Source organism: Myxocyprinus asiaticus, chromosome 13 (assembly GCF_019703515.2).
Source record: "Myxocyprinus asiaticus isolate MX2 ecotype Aquarium Trade chromosome 13, UBuf_Myxa_2, whole genome shotgun sequence".
Lineage (NCBI taxonomy): Eukaryota > Metazoa > Chordata > Actinopteri > Cypriniformes > Catostomidae > Myxocyprinus > Myxocyprinus asiaticus.
Window position 1 is genome coordinate 48,123,588 of NC_059356.1, and position 23,075 is coordinate 48,146,662.

General features: G+C 39.6%; 1 protein-coding gene across 1 annotated transcript; it reads right to left on the bottom strand.

Moving 5' to 3' along the window:
• Positions 1–1,306: 1,306 nt before the first annotated feature.
• On the bottom strand, positions 1,307–21,596 carry LOC127449835 (uncharacterized). Its single transcript, XM_051713420.1, has 16 exons — positions 21,459–21,596; positions 20,953–21,297; positions 20,524–20,868; positions 19,794–19,895; positions 19,586–19,666; positions 17,084–17,176; positions 16,829–16,906; positions 13,749–13,859; positions 13,381–13,425; positions 6,072–6,116; positions 4,434–4,538; positions 2,755–2,853; positions 2,540–2,623; positions 2,087–2,182; positions 1,841–1,939; positions 1,307–1,517 (listed from the first exon to the last, which is right to left on the bottom strand). Exons 1-16 carry the CDS (start codon positions 21,538–21,540, stop codon positions 1,429–1,431), a joined length of 1,899 nt encoding a protein of 632 aa, XP_051569380.1. The 5' UTR covers positions 21,541–21,596; the 3' UTR covers positions 1,307–1,428.
• Between the last annotated feature and the right edge of the window lie 1,479 nt (positions 21,597–23,075).

Consider the following 23,075-nt stretch of genomic DNA (forward strand, 5'->3'; position numbering starts at 1 on the left):
CAGGACTTGGCACCTGCACACAGTGCCAAAGCAACCAGTATCTGGTTTAAGGACCATGGTATCCCTGTTCTTAATTGGCCAGCAAACTCGCCTGACCTTAACCCCATAGAAAATCTATGGGGTATTGTGAAGAGGAAGATGCGATATGCCAGACCCAACAATGCAGAAGAGCTGAAGGCCACTATCAGAGCAACCTGGGCTCTCATAACACCTGAGCAGTGCCACAGACTGATCGACTCCATGCCACGCCGCATTGCTGCAGTAATTCAGGCAAAAGGAGCCCCAACTAAGTATTGAGTGCTGTACATGCTCATACGTTTCATGTTCATACTTTTCAGTTGGCCAAGATTTCTAAAAATCCTTTCTTTGTATTGGTCTTAAGTAATATTCTAATTTTCTGAGATACTGAATTTGGGATTTTCCTTAGTTGTCAGTTATAATCATCAAAATTAAAAGAAATAAACATTTGAAATATATCAGTCTGTGTGTAATGAATGAATATAATATACAAGTTTCACTTTTTGAATGGAATTAGTGAAATAAATCAACTTTTTGATGATATTCTAATTGTATGACCAGCACCTGTATGTTTAACGTGAATCACTTGTGTTGTTGTATTTCTCACTTATTATTCCCTGTACAACTGCTGGATGTATAAGTAATTGAAACACTCTTGACTTTGCACACAGTGGGACAGTGGTGCTTGGCCATTCTGCAAGCTTCATATCGTATGTATTTAAACTTACTGGAGCTTGTCTTTACTTGGCTATGAAGTCAAATGATCCAGCAAAGACTCACACATGTTGGATTAATGCACATACACAAGGAGATCAATCTTGGATATTGCAAATCTCATGAGCGCAAGGCCACATTTGGGGTATTCAAGTAACAGATAGGACATTTCTTAATAGCTTAATATTTTAGCATATGGGTTCAATTTAATAGCTATTTTATCAGAATAATTATTTTGTGTTTTATAGTTATTTCTCATTCACACTGACACAACAACAGTTTTGAACATAGTAGAATAACTAATGCTGGTAAAATCATTCCATTTGCATTTTGTTTGTGTGTGTGTGTACAGTGATAGACATGATCCCCAGGGAGACACGTGGCTCTCTGATGCCCTCCTTGCGTGCATGTGAATATCCTCTGCCTAAACTGCAGCACCCTTTGCCAAAAATGCATTCTCGTGCCTATGTCTGCATTAGATAAACAGCAGTAAAAGATAAAAGAAAAAAATATTATTTAAAAAATCCACACATTTCCCCCACGAAGTCATAGACACAAGTGGATTCGAGCAACATCAGTTATTTTTTTTATTTTTTTTTAAAGAAAGAAATACATTAAGAATTGAGCTAATCACCCTGAACTATGACAGAGACAAAAATAAGTTTCTAAAGTTTAGGAAACATTTTTAACACACAACTAAAACAACAGCCAAAAAAACATCACAGTACTCTGGATGAATACAAACATCTCCAAATGATTGGTACGTGTGAACACATGAGTCTTACCTAAAGCAGAAATATGCCATACATTAGTCTTCAAACTGCATGTTTACTTTAGGCATTCAGTAATAGTTATTACATATATTTGGATGCATATCTACTGTATAAGTTAATACATGTTGTAAATATATATATATATATACTTTTGCAATACTTCTGCTATTTTAAACTCTTTAAGAAAATGTTTTTAGGAATGTTGTGTAATACTTTTGCTGGACTGGTCTGACCAGTCATAGTAAATTGGTTATAGTAGCATTTTAGCATGACAACAAACCATATTATTTTCCTAAAATGACACTGTAAGAAAAACAACACCAGTTTATACTCACCAGATGCACATAATTGTAAAATCAGCAGAGATAAAGTGAAGAAGCTTTCAGATGGAAAGACAATGATTCTTAGATCGCCTACTGCACGCCCACCATTAACTAAGGAATTAATATATTACATTTTAAATTAATATTAAATATTGAAGTGGAGAAAATATTTATACTAATCATTATGAATGTGATACTGTTTAACTCAAATATATACAGAAAATGCACAAAGTCTCCTTATAACAGGATTAAACTCACATATCTTCATTAAAAGTTCTGTCATCAGAGCAAAAGAGTTCAGAAAAACAACACCAACCGCTCCAAACAGATACACAGCAGTACTGTAAGGAAAAACTGAAATGCAAGTTAAATCATTAAAGTAGTAGACAAAGAAATTGTTGCTGTAATGTGTTTTATATAACTATCCCAACCCTTTTAACCTCTATACCAAACACTTTAAACATGCATTAATGGTAAAAGGTCATTATGCATTTAATTGTATCACTGACACAGAAATAAATGCAAAATGCTAAAACAAAAACAACATGTTTTGTATATGTATCAAACGCATAACCACAATAATTAGTCATAATGAACACAATAAATAAACTAATGCATCCATGAAATTCCGTCATGGCCATTTCAATTCAGATTATACTCTATAATATTTCTGACAATAGAATAATTTGTGCTATAGAATAATGAATGTACCTGAATAATTATCTGATAATTTTAAGTCCATAAATGCCAAATATATGCTTTGAAATACAATCACACAGATCCATCCGATGAAATCTGTTATTAAATAGAAAGCACCTTAAATGCCATATTTTATGCAAAGTTATTCACAAAATAGAAATAGACTAAATAAATGATTTAGCAGATTAGTAAATACCTTGCTGCTATTTCAAAAAAGTCTATCATACCATTTAGATGTTCTAGAGTTGATATGTAAAGACACATCAGTAACACATTCACCACTATCATATTAATGCACCATTCTCTTCTTGTGACAAACGATGAACCTGAGAAAGATGAGATGTTTTTTTTATTAAGTATATTTGTGTTTGAGGAATACCAGAAAAAAGGTTCATTTGGTCATCAAAAATGTCTGAATATAAAAGACACGTAGAGCCAAAATCATCAAACATCACATCTAAGAAATTAGTTTCCATAAATAACTACTATACGTATTATTCTGTCATAATTTTTTCATCAGTTATTTTATTTTTTATTTAACTTCACTTCTCAAAATATAGTCACACAAGTTTGTCTGAAAGAAATGTCATGGTCAGAGGGAGGTGTACGTTTTGTTTGTACCAACTAACATTTTTAAAATATGAAAACGTCCAAGAATGCAATAAGTTATGCTTTATGAACAATTTACCTAGAAATCTGCTCTGCTCGTGTTTCATGATGGCCATACGTGCATTTTGTTTGAATTTCAGTCGAATCCTGTAGTTGACTAATTAATCAAAAATGATTTCCAATTAACAGTATCAAAATAACTGTTAACTAACTAGACTGTACATTTTTATAAAAAATGTTGTAAAGTTTCAATATCAGAATCACAACACATGCAGATGTTTTATCAGTGTTGACAAACCACAGCTTGTTGACTTGTGATGACGTGTTTCCGACCTTATTTATCAGCATAAATCTAAAAGGTGAGTTTTCACAGCTATGAGGGGGTTTCGATTATGGCTGCTGAGAGAATGACAGTGCATTTTCTCTCATCTGACTTTTGTAATCCACCACCCTCTATTTTTTTTTCCTCTTTTGGAAAGTCACTGAAAAGTAATAGGGTTTTATTTTAATTTGCTGTTGGAGCAAATGGGTAAGCGAATGCTATATTTGCTGTGGACTCCCATTCATTACTTTCTAAGTTTACTCTGCAGTCTTTTACTTCCACGTTCCAAAACCCGGATGGTGAAAAGGTCCCGACAGCACAAGATGAGACGCGTTCAAACACAGCTGGATGGAGTGCAATTTCGAATGTAGGGATCTCAAGATGTGTTTTTCCAAGTGTAAACTGATGTAAATTGACGTGATGCAACCAAAGTGAGGTCTATGTTCTCAATGCGTCCTTCTACATTGATGCCTCCTTAGAAAAGCCCTTATAATACATTTGTCTCGGACAGATTGATGAATTCAGTTGCAAATGCAAAATTGATTGCTGTGGACTGTAGGCCAAATATATAGGCTTATGTGCAATAATATGGAAATAAAAAATATACTGCCTTCTAAAGCCACTTTTTGTATTGTGTAATCACTGCTTACTTGTCTGCCACCATCATGTAAAGCATTTTAATTATAAGAATTATTATATTTATAATATATTGTTTTAATTATTTAAATAACATATTTATCGTTAAATATTGTATCATTGTTATTTTAGGGCCTTTGTCAGCAAATATATATATATGTACGACTATATATTATAATATATAAATATATATATATTAATCGGCATCTCGTGATTAAAATTTTAATCGATTGACAGCCCTAATAATAATATAACTTACCCCTGGAGACACTATATTTGATCTTTATGCCTGACCACACATGCAATTAATCAAACACTTATCATTTTACAATTCAGTACCTGTATGTGAGAAACCTGTCATGTCCCATTGTCTACATTTTCTCTCTATTCTCTTTTCTCTCTTACGAACATTGGTAAAACAGGTCCAAGCAGTACCTAAAAACACTGAACATGGAAAGTTAATTAATGTAAATACTGAGGTTTATTGATAGACACAACAAGATTCACAGGTTGTAAAGTGTATACATAAAAAAAAAAAAGAAAAAAAAATCAATGCAGAAAAAGTTTTCTTTTCTTTTGTAGGATGTGAAGTAAAACATCGATAGCAAACAGTACAATACATTTAATCTCAATCTTCAAACATGTATAATAGGTACACACATGGTCTTGATTTACTAAGATCTCAAATAATGGGTACTAATTTGCTTGTGCAATCTTTCAAATGGCATGTGTGCTTTGTGTGTGATTTACGGAAGCACCTGCATAATACATTTCGGACACAACACTTTTACGTATTTTGCAATGTTGGAAGCACACTTCAGAATCCATATTCATTTTGGGAAAGCCACAAAAACTGACAAGACTCTTTATTTCGCACATCTGAATGGCCCAGTGCTAGACTATGTTAGTTGATCTGCTTGTTTAGTAGATCTATTTGTGTGATCTACCAAATTTGCACGTGTTTTTAATACACACAAACCTTTAGTAAATCAGGGAGAAGGGGTAGCCCACTATTTTGCTTGAACAAATCTCTGAAACTGTGTGTGCATTTCGTGGGTGATATAATTTTGCAAATAATCACATGAGCAAACAAGATAGACACCCTCCAAAATTGTAAAAAATGTTGGTGTTTTTATAAAATCTTAGCCATGCCACAAACTTTCGGCTCTCCTTTTTATTTTAATGATTTGTTATAACATATATAGTAAAAAATAATAGCCTTTAAATGTAATGTATACAGTACATTTAAACATTTACATTTAGACCTACAGGCATACATTTGTATTTTATATATTTATATACTATTATACTAGGCCTATTTTTATTCCTACCATTATATGTAAATGACATGATCATGAAACCCCTTTAGCGTGCCCCATGTTTAAAATATGGTGGCAAATCAATGTCAAAATTCTGCGTGCATTTTTGACATTTGTCATTAATATCCCTCCATATTATTGTCTTTTCCGAAGTCAGCATGTAACAGATTAATACCTACCATTCAATTGCATTCATTTTCTATCAAATGAATATAATTTCCGATTGATTTTCATTTTATCATTTCTGAAACGAATTTCAGGCTTAGTAAATCATTTTGTGGGAGTGCCTCTATTTGCACTGACATGCCTGTATTTTACATGGAACGGAGGAACATCCCAAATTACATAATCACCAAGCCGGGAAACACGCGGAAAATGACATAAAGCAACCCCCACAAGCTCAGATTCTTTTTGTGAATTCTATCAAGTTTGCATGTGTTTTTATGCAGGCAAACATTTTGTAAATCAGGCCCATGTTTAAGTGTACACAATTAGTTCATCGTCATAATTCCTAAATAGTGTGCATATATTTAACTGTTAATTGCTCCTAAATCTTTAATCAGTTATTTCCACTTTATTAATTTGATTCATTATTAAACTTGAATAATATTTTCTCTCCACAAAAAAACAAAAAAAACAAAATCCAAAAAGTAAATACCTTGCACAAACTCACATGTTATCCACACAAGAACACAAGCCATTACTAAATCAGAAAAGAAAAGATGAACACATGAATGACCACAGCAGACATGAAAATGTCATGGTTACTTGTGTAACCTCTGTTCCCTGATGGAGGGAATGAGACATTGTGTTTATGTAGTGACACTAGGGGTCACTCTTGGGAGCCCGAGACACCTCTGGTCTTTGATAAATGTCCAATGAAAATTACCGAGTGGTATTTGCATGCCACTCCCCCGGACATACAGGTATAAAAGGAGCTGGTATGCAACCACTCATTCAGGTTTTATGCTGAGGAGCCGATATAAGGTCCGGCCATTTCAGCGGGTAGTTCAGCATTGTGGCAGGAGGGACACAACGTCTCGTTCCCTCCATCAGGGAACGGAGGGACAAGTAACCATGACGTTCCCTATCTGTCACTCACTCGATGTTGTGTTGATGTAGTGACACTAGGGGTCCCTATACGAAACGCCACAATTGGCTGAAATGTGTTACGTGAACTGGCGGTGTGTGGTGGGCAGATTACTGTGTGCCTCATAGCCAGCACACCAGGTCGACACGTTACCTCCCCCAACATAGTTATGAGTGTGAACGGCCCTTTGGGGACAAGTCGACTACCCAAAAGATAGAGATAGGCTTAAACCAGTCATGGCTTCTTTTCCCCTTCTCTTTTTTCCACTCCCTAAAAAAGAAGGGGGATTATCCTACTGGGCCGCCAGGTCTAGTCGGGGGGTGTCCCTCCCAAGGGGAAGACACCGCGGAGACCACACCTCACCCAAAGGGGGGGAGGGGGCGGATATTTAAGTGGAAAAATACGTCACATGGTCTTTCCAACCATGGGGAGAGTCTTCAAGGTAGATCCTACCCAACGGAGGAGGAGTTACTACAAACATAGAGACTGGGGCAGAGAGGAAGACGCAGTTTGCCAACAGGGAAACAAACTAGCGGAAGATATATATCACATGGGGTTAGCCTTACAGGGAACAGCCACATGCGGAGCACCTACCCCAGAACAGGACTCTTAGTTAGTACGTGTACTGGGCTAGCAGCAAGTCTCTCTGAAAACTCGACTGCCACAGGGCTCGGAGGAAGTCAACCAGGGAACAAAGTTTGTGAACACTACTGGGAATTAATGGTGCACTTTTCAGCTCAAAAGGAGGTAGAAGGTGCTATGTGCAAGCGATAAACCCGGCCGGCTATCCCGGGCTTATCCGCTTGTATTGCATGCCACTACCTGGGACGAACCGGTTCCACCCAGAGGTTGTAGAACCTTGCAAAGGTGTTGGGTGTTGCCTAGCCTGCTGCTCTGCAAATGTCTGTTAGAGAGGCACCTCTGGCCAGGGCCCAGGAAGCCGCTACACCCCTGGTAGAATGGGCTCATAGCCCTACCGGGGGCGGCATGTCCTGGGCGAGATATGCCATAGTTATGGCATCAATGAGCCAGTGGGTGATCCTCTGCTTGGAGACAGCACTTCCTTTCCGCTGTGCACCAAAGCAGACAAAGAGCTGCTCAGAGATTCTAAAGCTCTGCATGCGATCCAAATAGATGCGTAAAGCATGCACCGGACACAGCAATGACAGGGCTGGGTCTGCCTCCTCCTGGGGCAGCACTTGCAGGTTCACCACCTGGTCCCTAAAAGGGGTGGTGGGAACCTTGGGCACATAGCCTGGTTGGGATCTCAGGATCATGTGAGAGTAACCCGGACCAAACTCCAGGCACGTTTCGCTGATAGAGAATGCTTGCAGGTCACCTACCCTGGGAAGTGAGCGCAGTCAGGAGGGCAGTTTTCAAGGAGAGTGCCTTAAGCTCGGCTGACTGCAAAGGCTCAAAGGGGGCTCTCTGTAGACCCTGAAGAACTACAGAGAGGTCCCATGAGGGAACGAGGCGCGGTCTGGAGGGATTCAGCCTCCTGGCCCCTCTTAGGAACCTGATGATCAGGTTGTGCTTCCCTAAGGAATTACCGTCGACTGCGTCATGGTGTGCTGCTATGGCGGCAACATACACCTTCAAGGTGGAAGGGGACAGCCTCCCTTCCAACCTCTCCTGCAGGAAGGAAAGCAATGATCCAACTGCGCATCTCTGGGGGTCTTCGCATCGGGAAGAACACCACTTAGCGAACAAACTCCACTTAAAGGCATACAGGCGCCTCATAGAGGGGGCCCTAGCCTGAGTGATCATGTCTACCATGCCGCAGGTGGCAGACATGGAGATTCCAGAGGTCTGGTCACGGGTGCCAGAGGGTGCCCCGTCCCTGAGAAAGAAGGTCCTTCCTCAGGGGAATTCGCCAGGATTGTGAGATCTGAGAACCACGTCTGGGAGGGCCAGTAGGGTACTACCAGGACGACCTGCTCCTCATCCTCCCTGACCTTACACAGGGTCTGTGCAAACAGGCTCACTGGGGGAAACACATATTTGCGTAGGCCAGGGGGCCAGCTGTGTGCCAGCGTGTCTATGCCGAGTGGAGCCTCAGTGAGGGCGTACCAGAGCGGGCAGTGGGAGGATTCTTGGGAGGCGAACAGGTGTGCCCGTCCGAATCAACTCCAAATCAGCTGGACCACCTGAGGGTGGAGTCTCCACTCTCCCCTGAGGGTAACCCGCCATGACAGCGCGTCCGCTATAGTGTTGAGGTTGTCCGGGATGTGAGTGGCTCGCAGTGACTTGAAGTGCTGCTGACTCCAGAGGAGGAGACGGCAGGCGAGTTGTGACATACAACGAGAGCGCAGACCGCCTTGGCGGTTGACATATGCTACCATTGCCGTGTTGTCTGTCCGAACTAACACGTGCTTGCCCTGGATCAATGACCGGAACCTCCGCAGGGGGAGCAGAATTGCCAACAACTCAAGGCAATTGATGTGCCAATGCAGTCGCGGACCCGTCCAGAGGCCGGCGGCTGCGTGCCTGTTGCAAACATTGCCCCAGCGCATTTTGGAGCCGTCTGTCATGACCACGACGAACCTGGAGACCAGTTCTAGAGGAACACCTGCCCGTAGAAATGAGAAGTCTGTCCAAGGGCTGAAAAGACGGTGACAGACCGGCATGATGACCACGTGATGTGTCCCGTGGCGCCATGCCCATCTCGGAGCCAGTGCTGAAGCGGCCTCATATGCATCATCCCGAGCGGGGTGGCCACCGCCGAGGATGCCATATGCCCCAGGAGCCTCTGAAAAAGTTTCAATGGAACTGCTGTTTTCAGTTTGAATGCCTTCAAACAGGCCAGCACCGACTGGGTGCGCTCGTTCGTAAGGCGCGCCATCAAGGAGACTGAGTCCAACTTCAAACTGAGAAAAGAGATGCTCTGAACTGGGAGGAGCTTGCTCTTTTCGCTGTTGACCCGAAGCCCTAGTCGGCTGAGGTGTGAGAGCACCAGGTCCCTATGTGCACACAACTTGTCTCAAGAGTGAGCTAGGATTAGCCAGTCGTCGAGATAGTTGAGAATGCGAATGTCCACCTCCCTTAACGGGGCAAGGGCAGCCTCTGTGACCTTTGTGAAGACGCGAGGAGACAGGGACAGGCCGAAAGGGAGGACTTTGTACTGATACGCCTAACCCTCAAATGCAAACCGCAGGAAGGGTCTGTATCGAGGAAGGATCGAGACATGGAAGTACGCATCCTTCAGGTCTACTGCTGCGAACCAATCTTGATGCCGGACGCTCACCAGAATGTGTTTTTGCGTCACCATCTTGAACGGGAGTCTGTATAAGGCCCGGTTCAGTACTCGCAAGTCCAAGATTGGCCGCAACCCACCGCCTTTTTTGGTACGATGAAGTAGGGGCTGTAAAACCCCTTATCTCGGCTGGAGGGACAGGTTCTATCACGCCCTTCCATAGGAGCGTAACGATCTCCGCATGCAAGGTAGCAGCGTTTTCGCTCTTGACCAAGGTGAAGTGAATACCGCTGAACCTGGGCGGGTGCCTGGTGAACTGAATCGCGTAGCCGAGTCGGACGGTCCGGATCAGCCATCGCGACGGATTGGAAAGCGCGAGCCCCGCGTCCAAGTTCCGCGCAAGGGGGACCAAGGGGACAATGTTGTCAGACGTACTGGCAGGTGGGGCCTCGCGGCGGGGCGCAGCTCGAGGTGCCACACCATGTCATGGCCGTGCTGAGTCTAGGGACATTGTAGCACTTACCTGGCTCCTTGTGACCACCCCCGGAACAGCCTGGGACGGGGGAGGAAGAGGCCTGTCCTCATAACCCGTGGAGACTGCCACATCGGGGGCAGCTGTGTGCCACAGCTGGGCACTCAGGTGCGGAAAGGCCACCGCTGGAGTGCCAATTCTGCAAGAAAAAACCTGTGGACGGTAGTCGTGGTGATGACTGTGCACACCGGGTATGTGACCCAGGGAGGAAGGAAGCCGCTCTTTTGCTGAACTGTTGGGTACCACAGCCACTTGGGCATGCGGCGAAATCAAACAAAAAGGCAACAAAAGATTTTCCGGGGGATGGAGTGGTCTTTTTACCACCTCCAGGTGAGTGGATTCCCTCGTCTCTGGGTCGCCCGTCTCAGGGGCGCTTTGACAACCTCCGTGCGTTCTTAGGCGCCGGCTGTGAGATGGGTGGCGTCTGCTTCCTGCGGTGGGCTCCACGCTGGGGCCGGGCCGAAGGGGTGGGCTGCGGCGGAGCCGGTGCAGTCACTGCAGGGGGACGCTCTTGACGATGAGCAGACGGGGTTCGGGATCTTCAGCCGCGCCGGGGCAGGATGTGCCGGATTGCCTCCGTCTGCTGCTTCACCGCCGAGAACTGCTGGGCAAAGTCCTCAACGGTGTCACCGAATAGGCCAGCCTGGGAAATGGGGGCAGCAAGGAACCGTGTCTTGTCAGCCTCGCCCATCTCGACCAGGTTGAGCCAAAGGTGGCGCTCCTGGACCACTAGTGTGGCCATCGTCTGCCTGAGAGACTGCGCCATGACCTTTGTCGCTCGGAGAGCGAGGTCGGTCACTGAGCACAGTTCCTGCATCAAATCTGGGGCGGAACTACCCTCGTGCAGTTCTTTCAACGCCTTGGCTTGGTGGACCTGCAGGAGAGCCATGGCGTGCAGGGCAGAGGTGGCTTGTCCAGCAGCGCTGTAGGCTTTAGTCGTCAGGGACGACGTGAGCCTACAGGGCTTGGATGGGAGCTTAGGGTGTCTGCGCCAGGTGGCGGCGCTCTGCTGGCATAGGTGCACCACGAGCACCTTATCCACTGGGGGAATCACCGTATAGCCCCTGGCCGCCCCGCCATCGAGGGTAGTGAGAGCGGGGGAACTGCAGAATCGGGGCCGGGCAGTAAAAGGTGCCTCCCACGATTTCGTCAGCTCCTCGTGCACTTCTGGGAAGAATGGCACTGGAGCGGGGCATGGCTGCTTTGAGCAGTGCCTCAATCCCAAAAACCAATCATCAAGCCGCGAGGGTTCAGGGGAGAGCGGAGGGTGCCACTCTAACCCGACGCTCGCGGCTGCCGGGGATAGTATGTCCGTCATTTCGGCATCGGCCTGTGACTGGGCAATCGTCCCCGAAGGGGGAAGCCCAGCTGAGGCTTCTGCGTCCGACTGGACAAACCCACTCTCTGATGCTGCGCTCGAGAGCTCATCATCTTCGCGGGCTCCGAACAAGAAGCCGGACTCGCCATGACACGAGCCGGCGAACTCATCCGGAAGCCCGATTGGGGCAGACGAGCGTGCTGGGGAATGAGAGGTCCGCGGGGGGATACCCGGCGAAGACGATCCCATTGGGGTCCCCAAATCGCCCCCAGTGCTAGCCGTGCTGGCCTCATACCCGTAGGTAGAAGGACTGAGGCGGGAAGCCGCGACCGCAATGTTGCCATGGTCATGTTATCGCAATGAGAACATGAACCATCCACAAACGCTGCCTCCGTGTGGGTCGCGCCCAGACATGAAAGACAGGGATCATGACCATCCGAAGTTGAGAGATAACAAACGCAACCAGGAATAACACACAATCGGAAAGGCATCTTTAAAAAGACACGTCTTTAAAAAGACGTTCTGTGTGTGCCGCTCTTTTAGAGAAATATATACTCTTTTAGAGGAAAAAAGCTCTTTCAGATAATATACTCTCTTGCTTTCTGCCGAAGTGCCCAGGGGTGTTCTCTGCAGTGCACCAGTGCAGAGCAGGGAGAAGCCGCTGAAATGTGCCGTCAGATCCAGCAGAGGTGAATGAACAGTAGAATTCAGCTCAATGAGCATGACCGTATGGCTCCAAAGAAAAATCTGAATGAGTGGTTGCATACCAGCTCCTTTTATACCCGTATGTCCGGGGAAGTGGCATGCAAATACCACTCGCCAATTTTCATTGACCAGAGGTGTCTCGGGCTCCCAAGAGTGACCCCTAGTGTCACTACATCGACACAACGTCGAGTGAGTGACAGATAGGGAACTAAATTATGACTGTTTTAGAAACCTTGATTAATGATGATTCGAAAAGATTAAATGACCCCTTTAATTTTTAAGGGAAAACAGAAAGAAAATGGGGTCAGATTAGATTTCATATTGACTTCAGATATTAAAGTGACTATAGTAAATAAATTAAAAATTTAATCAAATGGACAAAATGAGAACTGAAAATTATTATGTTAGTTAACAGACCTTTGTCAATATATGTAACTACGACATAACTTGGGAAAAGAAATCATACCATGTTACTTACAGCTTACAAAGCTCCATAACTGAGACGACAGAATCAGTCGTCACCATAAAATATGGTGGCAAATCAATGTCAAAATTCTGCATGCATTTTTGACATTTATCATTAATATACTTCCATATTATTGTCTTTTCCGAAGTCAGCATGAAACAGATTAATACCTACCATTCAATAGCATTCATTTTCTATCAAATGAATATAATTTCCGATTGATTTTCATTTTTATCATTTCTGAAATGGGTTACAGGCTTAGTAAATCATTTTGTGGGAGTGCCTCTATTTGCACTGACATGCCTGTATTTTACATGGAGCGGAGGAACATCCCAAATTACATAATCACCAAGCCGGGAAACACGCGGAAAATGACATGACGCAATTTTTTCCCCCCGCTCAGTTTCTTTTTGTGAATTCTATCAAGTTTGCATGTGTTTTTATGCATGCAAACATTTTGTAAATCAGGCCCATGGTTAAGTGTACACAATTAGTTCATCGTCATAATTCATAAATAGTGTGCATATATTAAACTGTTAATTGCTCCTAAATCTTTAATCAGTTATTTCCACTTTATTAATTTGATTCATTATTAAACTTAATTTTTTCTCTCCACAAAAAAATAAAATAATACATATTTTTTTAAATCCAAAAAGTAAATACCTTGCACAAGCTCACGTGTTATCCACCCAAGAACACAAGCCATTACTAAATCAGAAAAGAAAAGATGAACACATGAGTGACCACAGCAGACATGAAAACTAAATTTTGACTGTTTTAGAAACCTTGATTAATGACGATTCGAAAAGATTAAATGACCCCTTTAATTTTTAAGGGAAAATAGAAAGAAAATGGGGTCAGATTAGATTTCATGTTGACTTTTAAGATATTAAAGTGACTATAGTAAATAAATTAAACATGTAATCAAATGTACAAAATGAGAACTGAAAATTATTTAGTTAACAGACCTTTGTCAATATATGTATAGCTATGACATAACTTGGGAAAAGAAATCATACCGTGTTACTTACAGCTTACAAAGCTCCATAACTGAGACGACAGAATCAGTATTCCAGAGACACTAAATATGCCATTAATAAAATTACAATTCTGGCTTTGTTGCCAACCATATTTACAAAGAACTGGGGAGAAGAAGAGAACAAAGAAATTCATTGAAAATATTAAACACTGTTTAAAGACTAAAACATTTACAATACTTAAGGAGGATTAACTTCCTGCTTGATAGATGTTAATAAATTACATTTTCATGACATCACACAACAACGAACTGTGCAGGATCTTCAGAAAAGCAAGTTTTAGTGCTGACTTTGAGCAGTGCTGTGATTTGATCTTTTTATATAAACACCAGGGGCGGACTAGCCATAGGGAGAACCGGGACTTTTCGGTCCGCAACTGGCTGAAGATGGCCGCAAAACAACTTTTGGTCCGGTTTCTATGTAAAATCTAGGGCCAAATTCCTTTCACAGTCCGCCCCTGATAAACACTATTAAAGAAATAATGTTAAAGGTGCTGTAAGCGATTTTTGATGTTCTGGAGTTTTCAAACTGAGCCATTGAATTAGCCACTCCCCTTTTTTCCAAAACCCTGCAGAGTAAACACACCATTAAAACCGGTATCGAGCAGAAGACTGCAATCCTACACTGTAAAAAAATTCTGTAATTTTAATGGTAAAAGACTGCAAAAATGCTACAGTAAAAAATCTTGAATTGGTAAACAGGCAGTTACCTTAAAATATATGGTAAAAAATTATAATATATTTAAAAAGACAATACATGTAATTTTACAGTATAATGTTGTAAAAATTAAATTTTTTACATATAAAAAGTATGATTTTACCATATAATTAACAGTAAAAATTTATATTATTTTTAACAAGAGAGTACTTTTTACGGTAAATTATTGTTAAAATTACGGTAAAAAAAAAAATAATAAATACATTTATGATGTGTTACCCATCAAATTTCATTATATTTTATAGGAATAGTTATATTTCTTCTTATTTTAAATATCAGTCATGTACATTGGGGTGCTCTGTGTTATATTTTATGTAGTTTAGTTAATGTTTATTACATTATTTTAATTTCAAATGCGTTACCCTGATAGTGTTTAGTGTTTGTGTGAGTAACAGTGAGCACTGTCTCTATATGTTTATTGGCCATTGTTTCTGGAAGAGCCACTATTGGTGAACTTCATGTCATCATGTGCCTTTCTGTAAATACTACAGTGAGTAACAATACATTTTAAAGTGAAAAGCAGATTTGTACAGTTTCAGGAGGTTAAATGAAAAATATAATTTAATAATATAAACGGTTATGCACCGTAAAATATACAGGCATCAAAATTACATCCCGTAAAGCCTGAAACGTGGTTACCATATTTTTTACAGTGAATTTCTGGCAACCACAGCTGCCAGTTTTTTTTTTACTGTAAATTTAACAGGATTTTTTTTTTTTTTTTACGGTGTATGTTTGTCAAACACAACAGTAGAGAAATAGCGCCCTCCACAACAACTGTTATGAAAAACATGGCATAAAAATGGCATTAAGCCATCTGAAGATGTTGTTGACAGTCAATTTGTGTATAAATGTAATTTTTTCCCCCACTTTTTTCAATTTTTTATTACATTTTGCATTGTGATTGCAGGTTTGAGTAGTAGGACAAAACAAGGGAAATATTTATAGTGAACACTAGCAATGACGCTCACCTGAGGTAGATAAATATTTTATTTGATAAGAAGACGTGCATAAACTACTGTATATTTATATACAATAGGAATATAGATGTGCATCATAAAAGTCAGGCAACTTTGCCAAAAGCCATGTGAATATATAATTTGCTTAATTCACTCTAAGAATAATCAATATCAATGCATAGCCTCCCTGGGTGGATGGCAACACATTTGAGGTGGACCCTCATCTTGTACTGAAGCGCTCAAAATGCTCAAGCATCCCATATTCACACACTGTCTGAAATGTGCAAACATTTTACCTTTAGGGTTACAACTGCTTGTCACTGGGGCAGTACCCTCAAAGATACATCCACTGTACCCTTTGTGTGTTAATAGGAGTGTATTTGTACCTTAACTGTCCCTAAAAGGTATATATAAAGGTGTGAAGAAGGTACAGAAAGTGTACCCCTAAAGGTACAGTTTTAGTACATTTGTTCTGACAGTGCATGGTGAAAAAGTTGGCAATCAAACATGAGGTTTGTGAGAGTTTTTCCTGCCTACTCAAAATTGCAATTTATATTTACATTTATATAAAACATTGAGTAATTTATTTACCCGAAAGGTACGATTTTGTTCTCTTGAACACATGGAATGGAAATGCTGATTTATTTGCAAACTGGTTTTGTGATATTCAGATTTTTTATTTTTTTTATTTATAAATTACATTTTTAATGATTCAACTGATTTGAAGCTTAGTCCTCCCATTACTTGTAAAAGCCAAATTTAGATGTTATTTACTACATTCAAAATAAATCAGCCTAATCTCATGAAAAAGTAATTATGCATGAATTTTTGCAAACATTAAAAATGTACAGATTTATAATGTATTTATTTTTTATTGTTTTTTTATTTTATTTTATTGTTTTTTTTTTGTGCAATTTCCAGATTAAATATCCACCGATCAGTGCCAAAAACGAAACAAAATTTACATTGACAGTACATTTTGACACCCACCTTCTGGACTGGAGTTTAAAGTGCATGATTTTATTGCTAAATACCTTAAATATCATGTTATTTGTACCAAACCAATTGAAGCACTTCAAAAATAATCAATGCTTTTTTTAAGCGTTAAAGTGAGTTGCAATGTTCTGCCACTCTATTGAATTCACCCAACTGGATATTCATTAAATAATCCCATTTTGTGTTATGCAGAAGAACAAAAACAATATAGGCTTGGAATGGCATGAGCTTAAGGTTTAAGGTTTAACCCCAACCTTAAATCTAACCTTGTCCTTAACCCTATCTTTATGTTGAATTTGCATTTTAAATATAAAAATAAAAGTATTTACTGCACTGAACCTTGTATTTTGCTTTTATTATCACCCTGTTAAAGACAGTGATAGGATATTTGAATGTGCTTACCTGAAGAAACGACACCTGTAAAAAAGTATTCAGGGAAACTCAAGACTTCATAACGCATAATCCATGTATCAATGATGGCTGTAAAAAATAAATATGCAATTTAAATCAGATGAAATATAAAAATGCAATATCTGAAGTATGTTCCTTGATTTCTAAACCACATAATGTGACATATTTCAGTGTGAAACAGGAATTTCAATAAGGATGGTGTAAAGCTTGAATCTTATTTAATTAATTGACCATAGCAGAACATACCTTTAAGTGGTTTTATAAATGGTGCAGCCCTAATCAGCATGTTAGGCCTCAGTAAATATAAAGCACAGCAGCAGACACTCTCATTCACAAATCCTGCGAACAAAATTACATTTTATGATGTATTGCAACAATGGATGAAAATAGATGAAAGTGAGCCAGAGCTGGAATTTTACCACAGTAAATTCACTGAGATCCCAACAGTGCACTGATATATATGTTAGTTTCAACCTGGTCTCATAGTCAAAACGTGACTCTATATAAATATTTGCAAAACTTGTTATATGTGTCTCCAGGTACAATTTGCTGCAGTTTCCTGGTGAAATGAACACTAGAGGTGCTACAACTCCCTGTGGAACATTTAACTGGGAAACTGCAGGGAAACATGTCATGCACCACATAATTTCACTTTTGCAAAATGTGGCAATAAACATGTAATGTTACAGTGGCGGCTGGTGCGTTTCAAAAGAAGGGAAGCACAGATGTCGCTCAAAAAGCGCATCTTTTTCATTTTTATTATTAAAGGCTACTTAATTGTGACGTCTGCTCTCCTATTTTTTTTTGTTGCAAGAAATGGTCGATTACTTTGTCATACCAGCATGCTTTCTTCTCCAGCTGTTTGACCATTTTCTTCTCAATGGCCAGCAGAGCAAGACTGCTCATTCAATTTTGGCCCATTGTGTTGCGGGTATACAACTTTACTCTTTTTAAGCATGAGAAGCTTCTCTCTGCACCTGCTGATGTAGCTCCAATTGTTGCAACTAAACATATCAACATGTATAATTGATGCATTGCCTCATTCATCCCCATTTCTTTAAAAAAGACTAACCTTGTTACCTTGCAAGTCATAATCAGAGTACAGGACTTGAAGTTCAGATCTAAGTCTGTCTGCAAATGGCCATAACTAATCAAATGTATCTTTCAAAACTCTCTAAAATGTATGTACCGCCGATTACTCTGCACCTACTGAATGTGAGCAATTGTGTTTTAATTTGAAATGCTGTCACTCCACGTACATCACCGTTTCATGATTGCCTGTTTGTTACGTGGTTCGGCCCGTTTCAGAGCTCAGCCAATCAACATAGCCAGGCTTCCAGGCGGCATACAAACACACTGATTGAAAGCCCACTGTCCAATCAACAATCAGATAATTTCCCTTAAGCAAATAGCGCTCATGAAGCTCCCGTAGACCCCCAGAGACGCACGGCATCCGGGTCCCAAAATTACACATTTAGAGCCTCTTGACCAATGAACATCGATCTTTTGCTCCACTGAATTCAATGGGACACGCATCTGCCATTAGGGATGGACGATACCACTTATTTTCTTTTCGATCCGATACCAAGTACTTTTAGGCCAATATCACCGATATCGATAACGATACTTCTATTAAATGTAATTTTTATGAATTATTTGGATAAAATGAGTAACTTAAATTATTATTTAAATTTTGTATATATTTATGGGCCTAAACAGAAAATTATTAGGCTGCTTTGTTTACCCTTTAAAAGTTAGTAAGTATAAGCTACATATAAAACCTCAAAATTAACCATAGATATTATTATATGGTTACTATTACGGAAACCAAGTTACCATATGGACACTACAGTAATGCTGTTGTAAAACCAATGGTTAATTGTATCAAAACCTTACCTCCAAAAAATTCACCATGACAGAAACTTTTCTAAATCCCAACATAACAACATTAAACTCTAACAAGTCTCCTACTTGTTTAATTTTGCATAGAAATACATAAAAAAAAACGTAATTTCAAAATGTACTCTCCCAATTCAGTCCCATGCAAAGCATGCTGGGAAATGTAAATCCCCTGCCCGGTTTCAGCAATACTTTGATGCAATATTATTCACATAGACAGATACACATACACATAGATGGATTGCACACAATTAAATTAAGTTGAGACCAAAAGCTAAAGAATTGTGTTGGATTCATTTTAATTAAGTAAATTGAGCCAGCAGTAAAAATCACGTTAAAGTGAAGAAAAATTTGTTAGAAGTCTGAATTCATTTGATGCAACAAATATTGTTCACATAGTCCCAACACAATTGGATTAAGTACACACAGATGGATTGTATACAATGAAATTAAGTTGAGACCAAAAGCTAAAGAATTGGGTTGATTAACTCATTTTAATTAAGTAAATTGAGCAAGCAGTAAAAATCATGTTGAGTTAACACTATCCTTTAGAAATCTGAATCATATCAATGTATTTATGTCACTTTATTGATGAATGTTGAATTTTACTTGGACTTTACGCAATATAATTATGTTCTCACCTCAAACATACAGTAAATGTAGTTGCGTTTAGGTGAACTGATTTTGTATTCTATAGCTGCTTTCCCTTTTTTCAGTGTGTGAGTAATGTATAGGTTAACCTTAACAGTGACTGGATCAAATCTAAAACTGAACTGAATTACAGTCGAAGAAAAACTTTGGCTGCACTGAGAAACTAATAGATATAGATGAAGTGTAGCATTTAAATACCTTCAGAAACACCCCACAGGACGAAAGCCAAGAACAGAACAATATTTGGAAAAAATACAAGCCAAGCCTGATAAAATATCTCTAGAGAGAAAATGCAAAATAACAGCATTTCAGTCAAATTTTATTTACTGTATGCTTATTGATTAAAATAATTTCAAGACATATACAGAAAATACTGCAAATATGAATATTATCCCTGCAAATGTACCTTCGTTTTGCAATCTGCAGTAGATCAGCCAGGAGAACAGAAGTGCAGATCCAGATGCAGTTATACACAGAATCAACAGCATTATGTGTACAGTAGAGAAACCTGTGAGACATGGAAATTCACTCACCTTCATGTCATACTGCACTTTTCAATACAACAACAGTTCATAGTTTCAATGGCTGTAAAGCTCCAAAACTTACAAAAAGAAAAGAAAATACCACTGAAGCACCAAAGCACCATAAAAGTATGATAACACTAAACAACACATACATTACATTCCCAGCCTTAGTCAAATAATAGCTGTAGGTGACAATCAGACCCAAATTTATGTCATCGTTCACTAAAATCTTCTTTGCTGTTGTTCTCAATTCTGCATTTTTGAGTCAATGATAACAAATATGGCATGTGGCAAAGTCAAAGCAAACTTTTCTTTTCTGAATGCAAATGTAAATGAGATTTCAAAGCTTGCATTAGTAATCTAGAATATTTTTTGTCCTTTTTACAGAATGGCAGACATGGTCTTTATGAACAGTTGTTGCATGGAAAAAAGCTGAAAAAAATCTAATTTTGTTATACACATTACAATGAAAGTCATACAGGTTTAGAATGAGGGTGAATAATAGTAGTAATAAAGAAACATTCTTAGTGAACTATCCTTTTAAAATGTATCATTTCATATTGGACTTACAGTATGCTCCAACAACAGTACGTTTAGATGCTGTGGACTCACCCAATCGTTCCATGATCACAGTTGTGCTGGCATAAAAATTTCCACTAATCACGTAACACATGTAAACTCCTTTGTCTTCAGTTCTGACACTCTTTAATCTCAGAGAAAAGTTTCCTTTGGGGATTTCAGCAGTGAAGAACTCAGCTCTGTCTCTGTATTGCTCATGTGAAAACACAGTTTTATTCTTTACAAATAGCAGAACCGGGATATTTTTATCTATTCTCATCCATAAAACCAACTGATGTTCTTCAGGTGTGATGTGAGAATACACAGAGCAGTTCAGAGTGACGTCATCACCCATATACGCAGATATAGAGTGATCTGATCCTGATACCACCAAGTACCCTGAAAGATTGCACATTTAAAATAACAAAGTATAAAATATAATTTAAAGAATAGTCAAAATCTACAACAATGATCCATACTCACCAACAGCTTTTATTTCAACTAAAGTTTGACCAGAATCCTTGTTTCTGTAAACTTTACACATGTATTCTCCTTTATCTTCAGCTCTCACATTGTTCAACAGCAGGGAGAAGTTTCCATGTTGAATCTGGTCAGTAAAGAAATGAGCTCTATCATGATAATACTGCTGCTGGGCCTCTGGTCGACTCTCACCATAAACAAACAGATGAACCAGAGTATCAGAATCTGTTCTTCTCCAAACCACCTTCAGTCCATTCACTGGTAAAGGTGTGTCAACAGAACAGGGCAAAACCACCGAACCTCCCAGAGGAACCACCAAAGGATCAGAGGGACCTTTGACAATAAACCCTGAATTGTTTTATGGAAAATTATTGTTAGAAAATTGTTATTATTGTTTGATACTGTGGGCAAAATGTCTATACATTAAAATCCCTTCCATCGAGACCTGAAGTGTCATGGAAATGCGATATTTTTTAAAAACACAGCAAAAAACTAAACAGTGTACTTACCATCAGATATCCTTGTGATTACAGAAATGAACATGAAAATTAGAATCATTTTCAAATGAAAGATCTCCCTTTTGTGAATCATTAAATTAGTTTAAGACATGGACGTTCGATAAGAGGAAGACAATATTTAGAGACTAGTTTCATTTCGAACTGTGCTGTGCTGTGAAACTAAACTAGATAAACCAGTTCCAATACAGGACACCATAAACAAAGGCTGAATATAGAGCATATAACATGTAGTTTTAAAAACATGAGGTATGTTCCAAAATTTTGTTAGCTGCATTGCTGTCTCCCGACTACATAGGCAGCTGTCTTTATCTACCTTATTTTGCAACACGGAAGTAAGCGAGCGTTTGTATTTCTGGCAAGTGTGGCAAATTTCCGCTGTCATCGGCCGCAATGTAAATAACTAGAAGGTGAATAAAACCAGAATTTAGTTGTGTGGGCATATTAACTCAGTAATTGTTTCCTCATTAAAAAAGTTTAACTCCTAAAGACATGAATTGTAATTTTCCACTATATATAGGAAATCATGAGCACGCACATTAAAATGAAGACTCCAGTCATATCAGTTACCTTATAAAAGCTGTTTTATTCTACATGGAGAAGGTCCGCACATGGGGGCTGCTATGTTAGAATCACATGACCAGCTGAATACTACTCACTTTATCTCAGTAACCGTCTTATTTGACACTTTCGTTCACTGATTAAAGTAATAATAATAATAATAATCGCATGGTTGATTGTTAGTGCCAGATGGGCTGGTTAGAGTATTTCTGTAACTGCTGATCTCCTGGGATTTTCACACACAACAGTCTCTAGAATTTACTCCGAATGGTGCCAAAAACAAAAAACATCCAGTGAGCGGCAGTTTTGTGGACGTCTTGTTGATGAGAGAGGTCAACAGAGAATGGCCAGACTGGTTTGAACTGACAAAGTCTACGGTAACTCAGATAACCACTCTGTACAATTGTGGTGAGAAGAATAGCATCTCTGAATGCTATTTGGAGATGCGGGTTGGTGCAGTTTTGGTGGCACGAGGGGGATCTACACAATGTTAGGCAGGTGGTTTTAATATTGTGGCTGATCGTTGTAAAGGAATAAACAATACAAAAACTTAACAGGCACTTAACATTAATGTACATTGACAATTTGTTACAAAATATTAATGTATATATATATATATATATATATATATATATATATATATATATATATATATATATTAGAGCCGCTAATCTCACTCGAACCCCTACACCTAACCTTAATCCTTTAGTAACAATATAAAAACCATAACAGGCAGATCAATATAATCACAATAATTTATTCAGAAAAATGACAGTTCAGTGGTCCAAAAGCTGATATGCTGTATTCAGTGTGCTCTCTGAAGCCGTACAATAACCTCAAAGGAAGTAGAGAGTGGAGCTTAAGTTATTCATCTCAGAAAATGTTCTGTTCACCACGGTGAATGCATTGCAAAGTCTCTTTCAAGGCAAGTCAGTCCACTTAGTGGCCATCTCTGGAATGCTCCCTGGCAGCTATTTTTCTATGTAAGCAGCCTGCATGAATGTGCAGCTCCAAGAGGGTTGGTCAAGATTGTGATGAAACAACACATTT

What these genes read in the sequence shown, in the direction of transcription:
- LOC127449835 (XM_051713420.1), bottom strand. Translation starts at nt 21,540, where the DNA reads ATGATTCACAAAAGGGAGATCTTTCATTTGAAAATGATTCTAATTTTC. An exon ending in TACAGGTGTCGTTTCTTCAG is followed by an intron (nt 13,860 to 16,828) that starts GTAAGCACATTC and finishes TCTTCTCCCCAG; the next exon opens with TTCTTTGTAAATATGGTTGG. An exon ending in GACAGGTTTCTCACATACAG is followed by an intron (nt 2,854 to 4,433) that starts GTACTGAATTGT and finishes CATCTTTCTCAG; the next exon opens with GTTCATCGTTTGTCACAAGA.